The sequence below is a fragment of the Stenella coeruleoalba genome (assembly GCF_951394435.1).
Source record: "Stenella coeruleoalba genome assembly, chromosome: 9".
NCBI classification, from domain to species: domain Eukaryota; kingdom Metazoa; phylum Chordata; class Mammalia; order Artiodactyla; family Delphinidae; genus Stenella; species Stenella coeruleoalba.
The window spans coordinates 54,049,664-54,069,955 of NC_137155.1; the positions used below are offsets into that span (position 1 = coordinate 54,049,664).

The 20,292-nt window shown below is 42.4% G+C and overlaps 1 protein-coding gene across 15 annotated transcripts in view; it reads left to right on the forward strand.

Annotated features, from left to right (window-relative positions):
* NPY (neuropeptide Y) overlaps window positions 1-20,292 on the forward strand; it is a 131,589-nt gene that overhangs the window by 4,394 nt on the left and 106,903 nt on the right. For 9 of the 15 annotated variants that reach the window (XR_013829725.1, XR_013829726.1, XR_013829727.1 and 6 more), the window contains exon 2: window positions 5,654-5,767. Coding sequence is in view for 1 of the 15 variants with exons in the window: in XM_079931377.1 (XP_079787503.1) it covers window positions 5,654-5,767 (114 nt within the window). In the remaining 14 variants the exon portion in view is untranslated. Of the gene's footprint in view, window positions 1-2,208; window positions 2,254-2,545; window positions 2,870-5,653; window positions 5,768-20,292 lie in introns of those variants that run through there. The other 6 variants (XR_013829733.1, XM_079931375.1, XM_079931376.1 and 3 more) reach the window with 2 other exon arrangements.

The window sequence follows — 20,292 nt, forward strand, 5'->3', positions numbered from 1 at the left end:
TTGGGTGCATAAATATTTACAATTGTTATATCTTCTTGGATTGATCCCTTGATCATTATGTAGTGTCCTTCTTTGTCTCTTGTAATAGTCTTTGTTTTACAGTCTATTTTGTCTGATATGAGAATTGCTACTCCAGCTTTCTTTTGATTTCCATTTGCATGGAATATCTTTTTCCATCCCCTCACTTTCAATCTGTATGTGTCCCTAGGTCTGAAGTGGCTCTCTTGTAGACAGCATATATATGGGTCTTGTTTTTGTATCCATTCAGCCAGTCTATGTCTTTTGGTTGGAGCATTTAATCCATTTACATTTAAGGTACTTATCGATATGTATGTTCATATTACCATTTTCTTAATTGTTTTGGGTTTATTATTGTAGGTCTTTTCCTTCTCTTGTGTTTCCTGCCTAGAGAAGTTCTTTTAGCATTTGCTGTACAGCTGGTTTTGTGGTGCTTAATTCTCTTATCTTTTGCTTGTCTGTAGATCTTTTAATTTCTCCATCAAATCTGAATGAGATCCTTGCTGGGTAGAGTAATCTTGGTTGTAGGTTTTGCTCTTTCATCACTTTAAGTATGTCCTGCCACTCCCTTCTGGCTTGCAGAGTTTCTGCTGAAAGATCAGCTGTTAACCTTATGGGGATTCCCTTATGTGTTACTTGTTGTTTTTACCTTGCTGCTTTTAGTATTTGTTCTTTGTATTTAATTTTTGATAGTTTGATTAAATGAGTCTTGGCGTGTTTCTCCTTAGATTTATCCTGTATAGGACTCTCTGTGCTTCCTGGACTTGATTAACTATTTCCTTTCCCATATTAGGGAAGTTTTCAACTATAATCTCTTCAAATATTTTCTCAGTCCCTTTCTTTTTCTCTTCTTCTTCTGGGACCCCTATAATTTGATTGTTGGTGTGTTTAATGTTGTCCCAGAGGTGTCTGAGACTGTCCTCAATTATTTTCATTCTGTTGTCTTTATTCTGCTTTGCAGTAGTTATTTCCACTATTTTATCTTCCACGTTACTTATCTGTTCTTCTGCCTCAGTTATTCTGCTATTGATTCCTTCTAGAGAATTTTTAATTTCATTTATTGTGTTGTTTATCTCTGTTTGTTTGCTCTTTAGTTCTTCTAGGTCCTTGTTAAACCTTTCTTGTATTTTCTCCATTCTATTTCCAAGATTTTGGATCATCTTTACTATCATTATTCTGAATTCTTTTTCAGGTAGACTGCCTATTTCCTCTTCATTTGTTAGGTCTGGTGGGTTTTTGCCTTGCTCCTTCATCTGCTGTATGTTTCTGTGTCTTCTCATTTTGCTTACCTTACTGTGTTTGGGGGTCTCCTTTTTGCAGGCTGCAGGTTCGTAGTTTCTGTTGTTCTTGGTGTCTGTCCCCAGTTGCTAAGTTTGGTTCAGTGGGTTGTGTAGGCTTCCTGGTGGAGGGGACTACTGCCTGTGTTCTGGTGAATGAGGCTGGATCTTCTATTTCTGGTGGGCAGGTCCACGTCTGGTGGTGTGTTTTTGGGTGTCTGTGGCCATGTTATGATTTTAGACAGCCTCTCTGCTAATGGATGGGGCTGTGTTTCTGTCTTCCTAGTTTTTTGGCATAGGGTGTGCAGCACTGTAGTTTGCTGGTCGTTGAGTGGAGCTGGGTCTTGGCGTTAAGATGTTGATCTCTGGAAGATTTTCACTGTTTGATATTATGTGGAGCTGGGAGGTCTCTTGTGGACCAGTGTCTTGAACTTGGCTCTCCCACCTCAGTGGCACAGCCCTGATGCCTGGCTGGAGCACCAAGAGCCTGTCCTCCACACAGCTCAGAATAAAAGGGAGAAAAGAAAGAAAGAAGAACATAACATAAAATACAATAAAATAAAGTAAAAAGAAAATAAAGTGATTAAATAAAAAATAGTTATTAAGAAAAAAAAATTTTAAGTAATAAAAAAATAAACCAAAATGGACAGACCAAACCCTAGGACAAATGGTAAAAGCAAAGCTATGCAGACAAAATCACACACAGAAGCATACACGTACACACACAAAAAGAGAAAAAGGGAAAATATATATATATATATATATTGCTTCCATAGTCCACTGCCTCATTTTGGGATGATTCGTTGTCTATTCATGTATTCTAGAGATGCAGGGTACATCAAGTTGATTGTGGAGCTTTAATCCGCTGCTTCTGAGGCTGCTGGGAGAGATTTCCCTTTCTCTTCTTTGTTCACACAGCTCCTGGGGCTCAGCTTTGGATTTGGCCCCGCCTCTGTGTGTAGGTCGCCTGAGAGCGTCTGTTCTTCGCTCAGACAGGACGGGGTTAAAGGAGCCGCTGATTGGGGGCTCTGGTTCACTCAGGCCGGGGGTGGGGGGCCGGGGGCGGGGCGGGTAGCGAGGGGCACGTAGTGCGCGGCGAGCCTGCGGCGGCAGAGGCAGCCATGATGTTGTGCCAGTCTGAGGCGCGCTGTGAGTTCTCCCGGGGAAGTTTTCCCTGGGTTTCGGGACCCTGGAGGTGGCGGGCTGCACAGGCTCCCGGGAGGGGAGATGTGGAGAGTGACCTGTGCTCGCCCACAGGCTTCTTGGTGGCGGCAGCAGCAGCCTTAGCGTCTCGTGCCTGTCTCTGGGGTCCACGCTTATAGCCGCGGCTCGCACCAGTCTCTGGAGCTTGTTTAGGCGGCGCTCTTAATCCCCTCTCCCTGTGCACCACAAAAAAAGAGGAAAGAAAAAGTCTCTTGTCTCTTCGGCAGCTACAGACTTTTTCCCGGACTCCCTCCCGGCTAGCCGTGGCGCACTAGCCCCTTCAGGCTGTGTTCACGCCGCCAACCCCAGTCCTCTCTCTGCGATCCTACCGAAGCCCGAGCCTCAGCTCGCAGCCCCGCCCGCCCCGGCAGGTGAGCAGACAAGCGTTCGGGCTGGTGATTGCCGGTCAGCACCGATCCTCCGTGCGGGAATCTCTCCGCTTTGTCCTCCGCACCCCTGTTGCTGTGCTCTCCTCCGCGGCACCGAAGCTTTCCCCCCCTCCGCCACCCGCAGTCTCCGCCCGCGAAGGGGCTTCCTAGTGTATGGAAACGTTTCCTCCTTCACAGATCCCTCCCGCTGGTGCAGGTCGCGTACCTTTTCTTTGTCTCTGTTTTTTCCTTTTTCTTTTACCCTACCCAGGTACGTGGGGAGTTTCTTGCCTTTGGGGAGGTCTGAGGTCTTCTGCCAGCGTTCAGTAGGTGTTCTGTAGGAGTTGTTCCACATGTAGATGTATTTCTGATGTATTTGTGGGGAGGAAGGTGATCTCCGCGTCTTACTCTTCCGCCATCTTGAAGCTCCTCCAAGGGCCATCTTTCTATCTTACATATGGCTGTCTTCTCTCCCTGTGTCCTCACCTAGCAGGGGGTCGGGGCGGGAGGCAAGCTCTGATGTTTCTTCATATAAGGACACTAATCCCATCATGAGAGCCCCATCTAAACCTAATTGCCTTCCAAAGTTCCCATCTCCAAACATAATCACAATGGGGGTCAGTACTACAGGTCAATTTAGGGGAGAAATAATTCAGTCCATAACAGGGGAAGATTAAAGGTTTCAACTTTTTTCCTGGATGTGTGGGATCTGTACTGTTCAGGATAGGATACAGCTGCAACTGCACACTTAAAATAACAGGCTCAAATCTGAGAACCATTGGTATTTTGTTTGTTTGTTTGTTTTACAAACAATAGATGTTTATTTCTGGCCTGAGAAAGGGCAGGTTAGATAAGGTTAGGGAAGGATGAAGACCTATGGGGGCCCTGGAGATCACCCCTGTTTTGAAGCAAAGTTGTTTTCCTTCACTAGTTTATGCTTTCAAACATAATCTTAGAAATAAAGCTTTCAGTTAGCCTGATGTTTAAATAGACTTTCTTTCCTGGGTGGGTGGCATGGATAAGGGTCTTTTTCATATATTTTTAAAGAACCCAGTTGCCACTGCTTAGATAGCTATATGGACCCAGAGGATGATTCACATGCTGATGGTAGTTGTCATTGAGAAAAATAATTCTAACAGTAATTCCTTATTAGTACAGTCCTGTAAGTACAATTTACAAAGATGTTTATGTGTATGATTTTATTTTATAACAGCCCCATGCATTAATTAGATGAGTTATTCTGATCCCCATTTTTATAGCTAAAAAGAAATTAATACTCAAATATATTTGACATCTGAGCAATGTCAAAGTTAGAAAATAGTAGATTCACTTTGTGTCTTCTTTCCTCACTGCCATCACACTGGACCTTGTGAAAGTAGACATTTTGGGGGTCTCTACAGACAGTTCTGGATTATTTCCTGTGGTGGGAGGCAGGCCCAATAGAGGTGATTGAAAGTCCATTGCGTATCATCAGCTTTCAGTCTAGCTTACTCTAAAGGCTCAGTTATTGCCTTGATCAACTTTTCAACTGAGCTATTAGTACTTTAAGTGGCCAAATTGCCTTAAGAAAAGTTTTTCCTTTCATTTGTTGACTTTGGCTTTTAGATCCTCTGTAGTGATGCTAATAGCATGCATCAAAAAACATGCAATCTCAGGAATAAGAGAATCAAGGACCTAGAGAAGCTACAAACTGGCAGTGAATGATGGAAAAGTTAGTGTGCTTTTACTATTATACTAAGTGGAACAAAGCTCAGTGTTGAACATACAGAGAAAGGGAGGTGATGCTGTGACCTCCATGATCATGTAATCAGGTCACGCACTACACAGCTTCTTTTTATTTTTTATGTTGCTGCTACTGCCCTAATACAATGTCACAGTAGTTAGGAAGAAGTTTGCAGGACTCTGGAGGTTCACTGTTATTATGCTGTTGGGCTTTGAAAGGTCACAGATTGTTCTGTGTGAAGCACTAGCTCTGGCGGTTCTGCTGAAATATGAAGGGGGTGTGATGCTCAACCCAGGTCAGAAGAGAGCCTGTGGAAGAGGGAAGGAGGGGAAAGCAAGGTCAGCTTTAGATTGGAGAGGGGCAAACAACCAGAAGAAGTCTGTGGTTTAGAGGTGACAAGACTGCACACAGGAGGGTGGAATGACGTTGCCCATTCTTTCAGCCATTCATTCATTTATTCAAGAATTCTTGGTGAACATGTGTTATGGGCAGGGCATGCAGGGAGGGCTGCCAAGGTATGTTCCCCTGTTCTCATCTAGTACAATCTTGGGAGATGAGTCATGTATTTAAAAAATGAAAACAGAAACAAAAACCTGACCTCTCCAAGGAGAATGTGTTTATATTCAGAGGACCCAAGCTCAATTCCAGAAGGGCTTTGAGAACTTCACAGAGGAATCGGCGGTTTGAAGGCCTTCTCATTACCATTGCAGCCTGATCTGAACCAATCTAGTCACACTCCAATCCTAAGGTTCTTTTTAGAGTAATAACTGCAGTTGATGCCAAAGAGGTGTGAGGTGGGTGATGGCTGGCAACTTGCCCACAGCATGACTTCCATGAAATACGGAAGTGAGACTCAGACCACACCCTGCCACATGTACAGTTATTTATGAAACAAACATATATTAGCTAGCACTCACCAAATAGTTAGCCTCCTGTTCTGTAGGTCAATAAAGTCCTGGATCTCTCAGAAAACCAGAATCCTCCTGTCCTAGCCCATTCAGGCTGCTATAACAAAAGACCACAGACTGGGTGGCTCATAAACAGTGGAAATTTATTTTTCACAGTTCTGGAGGCTGGAAGTCCGAGGTCAGGGTGCCAGTACGGTCGAGGTCTGGTGAGAGCTGTCTTCCAGGTTGCAGTCTGCTGACTTCTTGTTGTGCCCTCACGTGGTGGAAGGGGTAAGTGAGCCCTGTGCTATCTCTTTTATAAGAACACTAATCCTAGTCATGATCTAAGTACCTCTTAAAGGCCCCAATTCCTAATACCATCACATTAGGCATTAGGATTTCAATGTGTGAATTTTGGGGGGACACAAACATTCAGACCACAGCACCTCACAAAATGGCTGGACACAAGACCATTTAGGGATCAAAACTCAGGTACCATTTTAAGGGTGTAGGTGATTGCATAACTAGATTCTTATACCCTGTTCAAGCAATAAAGGTATGTGTCTCTAAAGCATTTCAACTAATCCATATATCTTATTTAATTTTTAGTATTCTTATTGAGGTATAACTGACATACATTATATTAGTTTCAAGTGTACAACATAATGATCCAATATTGTATATATTGTGAAATGATCACCACAGTAAGTCTAGTTAACACTCATCACCACACATAGTTACAGAATTTATTTTCTTGTGAGGAGAACTTTTAAGATCTACTCTCTTAGCCACTTTCAAATATGCAATACAGTATTATTAACTATAGTCGCCATGCTGTACATTATATCACTGTGACTTATTTATTTTATAACTGGAAGTTTGTACCTTTGACTCCCTTTACCCATTTTGCTCACTTCCAGCCTCTGGCAACAACCAGTCTGTTCTCTGTATCTATGAGCTTGGCTTTTTTGCTTTTTTTAGATTCCACATGTAAGTGATATCATGTGGTATTTGTCATTTTCTATCTGACTTATTTCATTTAGCATAATGCCCTCAACGTCTGTCCATGTTATCATAAAGAGCAAGATTTCCTTCTTTTTTATGGCTAATATTTCATACTATCTATCTATCTATCTATCTATATATATATACCACAACTTCTTTAACCATTCATCCACCGGTAGACAATTAAGTTGTTTCTAGGTCTTGGTTATTGTAAATAGTGATGCAATGAATATGGGGTTGCATAAATCTTTTGCAGTGAGTGTTTTTCTTTTCTTCAGATAAATACTCAGAAGTGAAATTCCTGGATTGTTTGCTGTAGCTCTATTTTTAATTTTTTGAGGAGCCTCCATATACTGTTGTCCATAGCAGCTGCACCAACTTACATTCCCACCAGCAGTGTTCAGGGTTCCCTTTTCTCCACATCCTCACGAACACTTGTAATTTGACGATAGCCATTCTGACAGGTGTGAGGTGATATCTCACTGTGGTTTTAATTTGCATTTTCCTGATAATTTGTGTTTTTTAGCATCTTTTCATGTACCTGTTGGCTATCTATATATTGTTGCAAAAAATGTCTATTCAGATCACCTCCCCATTTTTATTTTTTAAATTTTTTTTTAAAGAAGATGTTGGGGGTGGGAGTTTTATTAATTAATTTATTTATTTTTGCTGTGTTGGGTCTTCGTTTCTGTGCGAGGGCTTTCTCTAGTTGTGGCAAGCGGGGGCCACTCTTCATCGCGGTGCGCGGGCCTCTCACTATCGCGGCCTCTCTTGTTGCGGAGCACAGGCTCCAGACGCGCAGGCTCAGTAGTTGTGGCTCACGGGCCTAGTTGCTTCACGGCATGTGGGATCCTCCCAGAGCAGGGCTTGAACCCGTGTCCCCTGCTTTAGCAGGCAGATTCTCAACCACTGCGCCACTAGGGAAGCTCTCTCCCCATTTTTAAAATCAGAATTTTTTTTTTTGCTATTGAGTTGTATGAGTTCTTTATATATTTTGGATATTAACCCCTTATCACATATATGATTTGCAAACATTTTCTCCCATTCAGTAGCTTGCCTTTTCATTTTGTTGATGGTTTCCTTTGCTGTGGAGAAGGTTTTTAGTTTGATGTAGTCCCTCTTGTTTATTTTTGTTTTTTTTGCCTTTGTTGAGGAAAAAATCCATATATTTTAAATACTTTTAATTTTTACCAATAAAAGCCCATTTCTAACATTTATCATGCTAATTAGCAAGTCACTATGTTCATAATTAAAACATCAATTCTGATGTTCATTTTTCTAATTAGCAGAGCCTCAGGTATTGATTGTTATTTGGATTGCTGAAGCATGTACAGTAGTCTCCTGAGAGTGTGGTGTTTCTGGTACCTTTTTAGCTGGCCACCCTGAGAATCTGGATCCTCTGTTAGGGCAGTTGACTGCTCTCAGAGTCGGAGCTTAAGCTAGTCAGCAATTCCATAATGTCACACTGTTTATGCTGAGAAGTATGTTGAATATTTTACTGAGTTGTTTGTTTAGTACTAGTCCACCCCATCCCCACTTTCCTGGAAGTTACTCCTCCCGCCCTGCCTCCATCCTCATGATAATTAATATGGCCTTGCTCTCTCAGGACACAGCTGATTATTTCAGGGATGGGAATGATCCAAGTTTGGCCAATTAGCTTCCCTTTCCATGAAATGGGGAATTGAAACACAGAGGAGAGGTGCCTTTTTTTGGCTATCTGGGCCCATTCAGTGGAAGCCTGGGAGCTGAGGGGTGTTTCCTGCTTTGTGTGTGGCATGGAAGAGCAGAAGCAGCCAGTGTGGAGAAAAAAGGAAGAACAAAACACAGAAAAGGCAGAAAGACCCTTACAGAGAGAAGGAAGGCTCTCAGTCTTCCCAAAGACCTTTGAATCATGATTGTGGTGGCCATGAAAACATGTTCCCCCGATCTCCTGGTGTGGGAAGCAAAATTGCCTAATGGCTCCAGCCGTTGGCCCTCTGAATCCACCAACACACTCCAAAGCCTCCTTCCCATGGGCTGGTCCCTGACAGTGACCATGAAATGCAGGCTTATTCCTACAAGACACAAGACTCATCAACCTGGAGACTTTGATTTGAAGACAGCCTGCCCAAGATGTTCTCAGAGCTCCACTGCAGTCCAGGCCTCTTCCTGCCCAACCCTGCTTCCTCCCCATCTCTTTCACAAGCGTCAGAGGTGGATCATGGTCCAAAGGCCCTTTCCTGTCTTCTCCAGCTCCCTCCCCTACTCCTCCTATGGCCATTTCCTCCATTAAACTCTTATACGAATGATGCCACGTTGGCATCTGCTTCTTGGAACCTGAAGTAACACACTGGTTCTAGTCTCTTACTAAGGCCTGATTATATTCCTCTTCTTGGGTTTTATGAGCCACTTCTGTAGTCTAATATTAAATCTCCACTTTTAATCCTTAACCTATGTGATGGTTAATTTTATGTGTCTACTTGACTGGCCATGGTGTGCCCAGATTAAACATCATTTCCAGATGTGTCTGTGAGGGTATTTCTGGATGAGATTAGCATTTGAATCAGTGGACTCAATAAAGTAGATTGCCCTCCCCAGTGTGGGTGGGCATTATCCAATTCGTTAAGGGCCCGAACAGAACAAAGGGTAGGAGAAAGAGTAATTTGCCCCCGTTTTTGGTTACCTCATTGCTTAAGCTGAGATATCTCATTTTCTCCTGCCCTTGGACTGGAACTTATACCATTGGCTCCCCTCGTTCTCAGGCCTTCAGACTTGGGCTGAATTATACCACCAGCTTTCCTGGATCTCCAACCTGCAGACAGCAGATTGTGGAATTTTTCAGCCTCCATAATTGCATGAGCCAATTCCTCATAATAGATTCTATCTATCTATCTATCTATCTATCTATCTATCTATCTATCTATGTATCTATGCATATATCTCCCATTGGTTCTGTTTTTCTGGAGAACCCTGACTAATAAAACTCACATATAAGATTTACTGTTATTTGCAACAAAAGCAACAAATAGACTTAGCATTTTGCAAAGTTCCATAGACATATTTTCTCACTTAATTCTTGAATTAACCCTGAGAAGTATCTATTACTATCACCTTTTTCCAGATTAGGAATAAGTTTTAGAGATTGAGTAGTTTGCCTAGGATCACACAGTGGAAAGGCTAGGATTGGATCCCACAACCTTCAGACTTCAAAGCCAATATTCTGAGCCACACTACTTTGTTGGGTGCTACCTGCTGAATTGGTTCAAAAGTCAAAACTATCTAACTTGATATTTAAACTTTGCTTCCTAAACCAAACATTCAAATAAGTCTCTTGCCACATAAATCTGTATTTCTTGGGATATTTTGTTGGACTCAGGTAACTCATTGTCCTGTCCTTCTTGACTCGTAATCAACATTGAAATATTCCCCACTCCCTTCATCCTCTACACTTGAAGCCTGTGCCATGTAGGAGCTAGAAGATAATTGGCTTCATTCGTATTGCAAATAAGGAAAGGTAAAGCTTCAGATTTAATGGCTACCATCCCTCTGCCATCTCCAGAAATAGACCTCATTTATTTTGGTGTCACACTTAGAAGAGGCAGAACAAATTACATCTTGTGAGGGGACGGACATAATACAAAATGCAAAAGGAATTACAAAGAGACTTTTATGTGTTTTGCAATTCTTCAAGTCAGGACAGATTTGGTGGCTCTATGCAATTTTTAAAAATAGAGGTTAAAAAAAAATAACCCAAGTAAATAGTTTGGCAGATTACTGAGAAATGCTATGTTCTTGAGCCATTGAAGCAAGAGTTTTCATTCCCTTTTAACAGCCCAAATTGGATGATAGAAAATATGAAACCGCATCTGAGAACAAAGTACAGAATTGTAACAACTATGAAAATGAAAAGCAGTCAAGCAAGAACTGTTCCTTGCTTGGGAGAATTGCCCCAGGCCAGATATAGCCTGCCTACCTGGGAGCCAATGCCCTCCTGTGCCCTGCCTCTTAGCACACAGCCAAGAACTGACTGTCATGGGGGACAGAAGGCTGGTCCCCTTATCCCGAGTGGGGACTGGCTCTGTGGTGCGATTTGTGTTCCAGACCTCTCCATGGGGTCAGGCTGAAGCCAGACTCCTGCTGAGATCACACACTTGCTTAGCTCCTTTCTCTACCTCATCCTGCTTCTCTCATTGCCGTTGTAAAGGCCTCCCCCAACAAACCACATCTACAGGAATCCTTCGCTCAGGCTCTGCTTCTAGGAAATCTACTCTAAGACAGTGGCTTAGAGGAGTTTTATTTGGAAAGAGCTCGAATGCAACCTAGCATCCTGGGTACTTTCTTGGACTCTTGGGAATGTTGGAGAACAAGTTTGTGGATGGTGGGAGATCGTAAGGGAAAAGGGGAGAGAGAAAAAGGGTGAATACTGAAAAGTGAGAGAAGATAGTGAAGAAAAAAAATTCCTGACTGATTAAAACTTTGTAATATCGTTGATTAGATTCCTAAGAACATATGACAATGAATGTCACTTTTCCAATGTGTCCCCAAACTGGAAGGTGAGATTATTTTGAGGATGTTGCAACAAATACTCTTCTTGGATCTCGAGTCCACCTTTCCCATGCTTCCTGATATGGCCTTGTTTTTAAAGACCAAAGGATTTTCTTGAACTTACGTCTAGTCAGATTCAGTAGGGGCTTTCATCTACTCCGTGGAGATTTTGCATTTCTCTAGGTAGCAGCTGGCATTGATTATTTTCCCACATGACAATTAGAGTGCTGGCATCTGTAAAATTATTTGCCATAACAGCTAAAGGAGGATCTAGGATTAGTCATTTCCCTTGTTCAGAAGAGTCTGAGAACTACCATTTAAGAAGGGCACGTCCTGAGCTCAGGGAGGCATGAAGTTTTTAGGTAGCTGTAGCATGGTTCAACGGATGGGCTCTGTGGTGAGCTTCCCCTTATAGGGTTTGTAATGATTAAATAAGATGATACTTTTAGAACACTTAACCCAAGGCTGGCATGAAGTAAATGCACAGTCAGTGTCACTCATCATGATGACAGTTCCTGAGCCTTTCCAGCATTGATTCCATGAGCCCTCTCTTTTTGCCTCTTCTCTTTGCTCTGTCTAGTTGCTGGTGTTTAGGAGTCTCAGGGTAACCCCTGCTTCTGAGAGTGATCCAGATTCTCTGTTGACTCCCAGACTCTTCAACCTTCATTCTTAGATGATTGACTCCATAGGACCCCATCGCAGCTTCTGGCCCCAGTTATTTGGTGACCCCCCCGTTGGCTCCAGTCTCTGCTTTGGGCAACATGTGCCTGGCCCCCTTATTCAGCAGTTCTTCCCTCTCAGATTGTGATAATTACCATGATCTTGGGTGAGAAAAATTTCCTCCCCTTTAAGGTGCTAAGGACTTAAACATGGAACACTGTCAGCTGTACTTGTCTTCCCACCCCCTGAGTTGAAGGGAGTGCAGCTGTCTCCTTCTACTTTAGGCGTGGAAAAGCAAGGGCTTGAGAAGAAAGAGTACTATTCCAGTCCTCCTTTCCCCACCTTTAGCCTTGGATACCACAGGAGGGTCTATATTATCGAGTGATCTGTGCATTAGAAACTTCTGTTTGGTGTTAACTTATTGGACTTAATTGCTATTTTTAGTCCCACTTGATTAGAGAGTCATATGCTGTACCAGAAACACCTCAGTGTCTGGTCATGGCTCAATGCTGTCTGTTCCTTTGGAGGCCGAGTGCATCTCTGATGAAGACATGAAGAGAAACTTATGGGACACAAATTTCTTGTACTTTGCACTTTTCTGAAGTACAGCCTGTCATGACAACATGTCAGTGCTTTGTGATTTCAAGAGGTTTGTGTTAGGGGAATGGGAGACTGTGGTGGTGGTCTCTATTTGACCTTTATGCCTGGAACCCTGAACTTCACATTCCCGATCTTTGAATTTCTCCAATTTGCTACCTCGGGGTCCACACTGAGACCTCCTCCTATTCCAGTTCCCTGTCACCCTGCTTTGTGTGGGTTGTGGGGATTCTTGGCCTAAAGCAGCTTTTTCTTGAGCACTCAACACTACCTGAAAGAGAGTTAGCCTTGGAGCATAAGACAAATAGAAATTGAAAGAAGTCTAGTAGATTCCTTGTGTTCCTTATGAAAAATAATGCAATAATGTTGGGGATAATTTTTGTGGTTTTGCTCTCTCTCATTGTTTTGTTAAAAGACAAAGGGCTGGGTTCTAGCCCAGGCTTCTCTGTGTAGTAGCTGGACCGTGTACATGGTACAGCACCTAGTTAAGACTTTGGTTTTGCTTCCTTAGAATAGGGACTGTAGCTATCTGATGGAGCTGCTATGAGGATGAGCATGCCTGGCACAGAGAAATAATCTGATAAATGGTAGACGTTATCGTTACCAACTGCAAAGATTAGTTATAGTAAATATCACAGCTGGAATGGGACCTTTAGTGTCTAAATGGTTGAAGTTCTCATGAAAGAAGACAAATGTACCAGATAGTGCATTACTTTTCCCATAACTTCCCATAAGGAAAAGGTATTGAGTATGATATGAAATCAATATACAGGCAGAGGAATAAAGATTTAATGTCTAAGCAGTCTTTATTCATGTTTATAGGTTACAACAGATATAAACATATTGCTCACCCTCATTTCTTATGAATCCAGAATTTATTTCTAAATATCCTTTGAGACAGAGGATGAGAAAAGGGAGAGAAACATTGGGGTTGAAGCTTGTTTAACTTTAGGTATGTTTAATTCATGTTTGTGAATGATTAGTACACTAAACGCTGATTTCATTCATAACCAAGTGGGGCTATTTATGTTGGAATGAAAAGCACATACGTTTGCTCACACAAAGCTCTATTGTGAACTAAAAAAATCAGTTTTTATTGTTCAAACAATTGTGCATTAACCGAAGGCTCAGAATGAGGGTTCTGGGAATTGTGAGCATAAACTGGGAATGTTAATGCGCTAGATTTATTTATATGGTGTCATAGGATGGGTTAAGACTTAATAGAGGTGAACAGGCCCAGGGATATTTTCCAATGGCCTGGATGCTGTTCACTTAAGTTTTATTATTTTCCATTGGCGATTCTATAGCATGCAGGAGGATGAGTCTCATCCCAGCTTCACAGGTAAGGGATGAGCAGTACCCAAAGAAGCAGCAGCTGTGTTTGTGGGCACTATGTCACTTATAGGTTTGAGAAACAAATAAGTGCTACATGTACAGAGCCAGCAGGTGCCTTTGGAACTTAGCACAGTTTGAAGCTCTGAGAGAATTAAAGAGGGGCCACTGGCTTAGTTCCTTCTCCACAAGGCCAGTTTTCAGAGAATGGCCATAATCTGTATGTGTTTTATACTTGTATATATTATAAGACCTCTGTAGGCAAAGAACAGCTTTAAATGACTATTTTCCCTGATTTCTATGAAGAATATTTGTAAATTGGGAAAATTTTTAAAGTTTAAAGAATAAAATTATCTCCTCAAATCTCCTTCAGAGATAACCACTGTAACATCACGATATGAACAAATAGCATAAGTGATGTACTTAGTACAGTGCCTAGAAAGTAGTAAGTTCTTAATACATAACAGCTGAAATTTGTGTGTGTGTATAATTTTTCTTTCCGTTATTTTTTTTCCCTAGTTATATGCATACATTTGTTGAATAGGTAAATATTCAGCCATATTCACTGAGCACCAAGAACTTTGAATGGGCTAGGGAGAAGGAACTCTACATCAGCGTTGACAAGACACGGTCTTTGCTCTTAAGTTGGTCACAATTCTTACCCAAGAAATAGACAGGCAATGGGTGTTTTGTGTGATGGGGAGGTGACCTGGGTGCTATGTGGAGACTAGCAAGGGCTCCTCAACCTCACTGAGAGCTTTCTGGAGAGACTGACATCCATCCTCAGATCTGAAGGATGAACAGGAGCTGTTCAGCCAATGGAGTAAAAATGAGAAAATGTTTCCCGCAGAGAATACAGTCCATGTTAAGTTCCTAAAGCAGGAGCAAGCATGGCATCTTCACAAAACTAAAGGGAATTCTGTGTGGCTGAAGAGTGTGCAGTTGGGATTAGAAGAGATGGTGGGAGGGTGGGGGCAGGGAGCAGGATGGAGGTGAGACTGGGGAGAGGCAGCAGGACTAGAGAGCCAGGACTCTGGAAGAGTGAACAGGCTGATGTCATGAGAGCTTCACAGGAAGCTCCATGAGGAGCTTGGATTTCATTCTGAGGGTAGTGAGGAGCCACTGAAGCGAGAGACAATCAGATTTGTGCTTTTAAAAGAATACATAAGATCAATGAAAAATAGGTTGCCAAATAATAAATAAAATAATTTAATAACTTAATTGAAAAATAAAAATGATAAAATAATACATAAAATAATTGGGAAAGGGTGAGCAGAAAAGAGTCTACCTTGAAAATTTTTTTTTTTTTTTTTGTGGTGCGTGGGCCTCTCACTGTTGTGGCCTCTCCCGCTGCGGAGCACAGGCTCCGGACGCGCAGGCTCAGCGGCCATGGCTCACGGGCTCAGCCGCTCCGCGGCATGTGGGATCTTCCCGGACCGGGGCACGAACCCGTGTTCCCTGCATCGGCAGGCGGACTCTCAACCACTGCGCCACCAGGGAAGCCCTACCTTGAAATTTTTAAACATCTTTTATTTTGGGGATAAAAAGTAAATTATAAACTTATAAAATGTAAAAAATGAATAACACTGAGATCACTGCATAGTAAGAGCTGGGATATGTGGCACTTTAAAGTGACATTCCATGCAAAATTTGCAGCCACAAAAGTATTTACTAGAAACAAATAAAAATGGAGAGTGAGTTCTGTAGGGTAGAAAAAAACCCTTTTTGCTACTGAAATTGAGTTGTTTAATAGAAATAAATATTTACTACAAATTTATTGTTGGTAAATAATACCTAGAATTTAGAGTTTAGCTGTAATAAGTTTCTAGAATTGTTCTTTATTGACCTTCACATTCACCTCTGATGTTTAGGGTGTGAGTGAAGAGAGAAGGAAAAGTGTGAGGTTTGGATCACTTTTGAAGGAGGGAAAAGAGCATTTATCAAATACCTATCATGTTCCAGGTGATACAATGTATGATATCTTAACCTGTAAGGATATTGCTGTCCTATTTCATAGGGGTTAAGGGTCAGAGAGTGTCAGCCACCATCAGGGTCACAGAGCTAGGACGTGGTAGGTTGGCATTTGAATCTAGTGCTGTCTTCCTTACCATTGCTCCTCCTCTTGGCCTCTAAGCAACGACCAAAGTGACGTTTTTCCCAGATACCCCATTCTGAGCCAAGAAAATCTGAGATGAAACAACTTTTCTGCAGTCAATAATCCGTACAACTTCCTTCTGCTTTGGTTGATAAGCTTGGGACATCTAAAGGCCAGTTTAGACCTAGAGTCCTTTTCTCCTGGACAGCACAAGGGAGAACCTTTCAAGGGAAAGTTGAGCCTGGTGTGAAGAAAATCATAGAGATTTTAGAAAGTTCCAGCCTTTTTCCTGGAGCTGCTTTTACTTCCTGATGGCTAATTTATCCTGATAATTGGCCCTGGGCCTGTAACCCTCTCATTCAGCCTGGCCATTTGTTAACACACAGGCAGCCTGGTGGAGCCTGCCGTTGATAGCTGTGGGAACCAGTCATTCTGTGGCAGGGCTTGGGGTGCAGTGGAAGCATCTGTGGGGACCACATGGGCCTTCTCAGCTTGTAGGATGTGTGGTAACTTGGAGCCATTTGCTTTAAAGGTCTATTTGCATTATCAGCAAAGAATATGGAAAACGGCTCAATTTCAGCTGATTACCCACTAAAGTGCCTGGGAACCGCTCTGTAATTTTCATTGCTGCTTGCTGGGCTCTTCAGCAAAGTTTGCAGACGAACTTAATGGAAGGCATTCAGCCCTGCTGAATGGCAAGCAGAGAAGGCACCAGCTTCCTGTTCTCTTTGTTTGAAATCATCTGTTACCATAAGGTAGTAAACAGTTTTTTAAGCCATTCTGGGAACAGCCATCTGTGAGACACCTCTCCAGTGTAGCCTTAGGTCCAGACTTTGGTTTTCCCACAGCTTCACCCAGAAAGAATTATCTCTGTTATCCAAGGCCAATGAGATTGGCTCTAACAAGGATTTCTAGGAAACGGCTCTAGGCAATCTAGATGGATAAACTCTCCTAGCACTAGAGTCAAATAATTAAACTCTAGCCCTGTGGCACAGTCATACAATGGCGTACTCGTTAACCACTAAAAAGATGTTGTAGATTCCACTTCTTACACTTGAAGGTGTTTATGAATCATTGGGATCTTGTTAAAATGAAGATCTGATTCAGTAGGTCTGGGGTAAACCTCAGGTTCTGCAGTTCCAGCAAGCTCCCAGGTGATGGCAATGCTGTTGATCCTTGGACCACACTGAGAGTAGCAAGGCTGTAGAAAATTTATAATTGCATGGGAGGTGTTTATGGCTCCAGTAACTTAATTTTTTGTCTCCATCTTCATTGCCTCTGGATAAAAATGCTGTCAGGTCCCTCGTTATTCTGCTCATTTTAGGTTATAGGTAGTCCCACCGTTATTTTAAGTTGCAAGACTAGTTTCAACATAGTGAAAAAAACAAAGCAACAATCCTTTGTGACCATTAAAGGATTCTGACTAGCTTTAAACGTTCTTACCCCCCTGAGCCTGGATCTGGTGTTGGGAAAGGTGGGTTGCCAAAACTGTCAGCCCTCCTCCCTTCTGGATTTCCTGGGAGGAGACAGACTCATGGTGGGTCTGGTGTCTATTTCATTGGTACCTCAGATGAAACTGAGGCAGGAAGAGCCCCATCCTAACATCCTGTCCAGAGACACAAACACAGATTTTTCAGTGATTGCTTCTGGAGAGTGGAGCTGATGATGGGACGTTGGGGGAATGGACTTCCATGTTTCATTTTATAACCTTTTATAAAGTATATATGTGTGGGTATGTGTGTATATGTAGATATATACACACATACCCACACATATATGTATATAGGCACACGTGTATATACAGACTTATGCATATAAACACAGACAGTAGACATATATAACTCACCACAAGCGCGTGCCACTTTTGTAAGTAAAAAAAAGACAGAAAAAAGTGACTGTAACAGAAATAGGGGATGAATCATCTAAATCCATTAGTAGCTTTCTAATTGTATTTAAGCTACATAACAAATAACCATAATTAAAATGGAAACTTTTTTCATTGTTGCAAAAATGATTACTTAATAACTTCATTTTTCCTACAAAATGTATATTCAAATTTAAGCAAAATTGAAGGAAAAATTTCACTGAAAACATGTCCTCCAGGTTCTGTCTCCTTGAGCTATTTAGTGGAGACAAGAAGATACTTTGAAGCCAGTGGCTGTGGAGAGTGAACTCTTTTAGGTTTCCAGTTTGTACTCGTGCTAGATTAAATAGAATACTGTAGCCATCACTCTGATGCACAGAATTGCACAGAGGCCAGCTCTGTTCCATTTCTGCAGATGTGTTTGATGAGCTGACCCTTGGTTAATGGTCTTTGGGACTGAACTGTCATGCCTTAGAGATGTGCTTCTTTCAAGCTGTCTCATCATTGCCTCATAAACCATAAGTGAATAGTTCATTGCGAGGCCCACACTTGAAACACTCACCTGTCGACAACAAAATTCTCTTCATACCTTTTATTTCAACTTTCTCTTGTGTGAGAAACTTATAGAAACCCAGCCCTCCAGTTGGCCCTGAATAGTCTCTCTAGGTAGATGGAGATCAGCTGAAACCAGTGACTGAATTAATGGCAAAAAACACTCCAGGTTTGTGTGCCAGCCTTCAGTGTGCGGGGACATTATGCCTGTGACCTCTGAGAATAACCCCAAGGAAGGTCAGCCCTCATGGAGGTGCTGAGAGAACAGAATGCTGTGGATGGAACACGTGGGCCCAAAGCCTGCCAAGAGGCCTCCCAATAAAAGCCTGCATCTTCCAAATGCTTGCTTTGTGTCCCAGAATGGTGCAAACTCCAAGAACCTAAACATGGAGAATTGAAAGTACTATAGAAGGCTAGAAAGTTACATGTATCCTATTTCATAGAAATAAGGAATCAAGAATTTCATAGAAAGTAAGAAATTCAACTATCTAAGCATTATGAATGTGTGTATATCTACGTGTCCTTTTATCTTAAAAATCCACACTTCTCACCAAAATGTATGAGGCCTGACCCTGCTTCCCTTTCTGTGTCACTGCTCACCTGCAGCTCCAGCCCTCTCAAACTCCGCTCTGTTTTTCTAGAGAACTTCTGCCACATCTCTGGGGCCATTTTATATGCTCTGTTCCTTGCCTTCTTCCCTCAAGCGCTTCCTCTGGCCATGTTCCACGCATTCCTTCTGTCTTAGCATACTTACCACTTACTCTTGAAAGTCATGGGGGGCCCCTAGCTGTCCTCCTGGGCTCCATGCAGCTGTCCTTACCTAGCACAGCCCTCAGCACCTGGCATCCTTGCAGCTGCACTCAGGTGAGGGCGGTGAGCCCGCCAGCCCTGCTCTGAGCTGTGCCCACAGCGGCTGGCATAGTCTCACATTTGGCAGGTAAGTGCTCAAAACTGTTTATCAAATCATCAAAGAGAAAAGAACATGGAAAATGAATAGACTTTTCTGAACTAGTAAGGCAGGATGGTGTGTGATTTATTTCCTCACTTTTTCCTATCATAAAAGAAATGTAAAAACTAATTTAAAAACTATAATCGTACCATATTAACAGAATAATCATTTTCTTATTCCCTTCAAGATTTTGTGCATATACTTGTTTTATATAAATATGTTTTGTTCTGTTTTTAATTATTGTCATTATTACTTGGGATAATAGTATATAAACAAATTGCATTTTTCTACATAGTTCTTCATACTTATACATTTGTTGGTTGTATAATATATTGAGTTAACGTAGTATACTTTTTCTGTCCTCTTAGTTTTATGATTGTATCAGGTATAGTGAATTCTCTATATTCAGTGAGGTACAGGATTTAAAGCTTGCTCGTTCTCTTCCAATCACCACTTCCCTTTCCTGTCCTTCAGTAACATCTTGGGAGGATCCCACAACTTTAGAGTCATTTCTCATTATTAAAAAATTCTGTCTTGTTCAGTTGAAACGCACTCTCATCTCTTCTCCCTTCCCTCTCTGGCTAGATCGTGACCTTCAGAATCTGTGGTCTGGAGGAGATATGTTTTGTTTCTTCACTCCTTCTTTCCTGCCAGGGGTGTTGGGTGAGGAGGAGGGTCTTGGAAAGAGGGGGTAAGTTGTACTCTGACCTGCCGGTGAGGGGCAGCAGCCCTGATCTTTGTACTGGGTACTTTGATTGGCTGCTGGGGCTCTGCTGACGTGGTTTCTGTGTGTCACGTGATTTTTCTGAGTGTATGTTCTTCACTCTGGTCCCTCTGTCACCCTCTTAGAAAGGAACAGTGGCATCCCTTTCAAGCCATGCCATTGGCTCACAACCTCCTGTCTCAGTAGGGCATCCCCTCACTTGGCCACTGGGCACCACAGTTCCTGCCTCTCCCTATCCCTCAGCTCCTTCACATGGAGTCATTTTCTCTTCCACACCCTGCAGGGGCCACAGGAGACTGTGGGGTAGGAGGTCATCTTTTACAAGCACATTATCCCCCGATCCCTTCTCACTGTTGTGTGAGCTGCTGCAGCATGTTCCCAGGCGGTGGGTAGGTGGCAGTCTCCTCTTGCATACAGGCATCTTCAATCTCTGTGAGTTATTCTCTGGAGTCCCAATTCTTGGCAAATGGGGGGACACTATGGACAGTGACTCCCAATGGCCCCTTCCCATTCC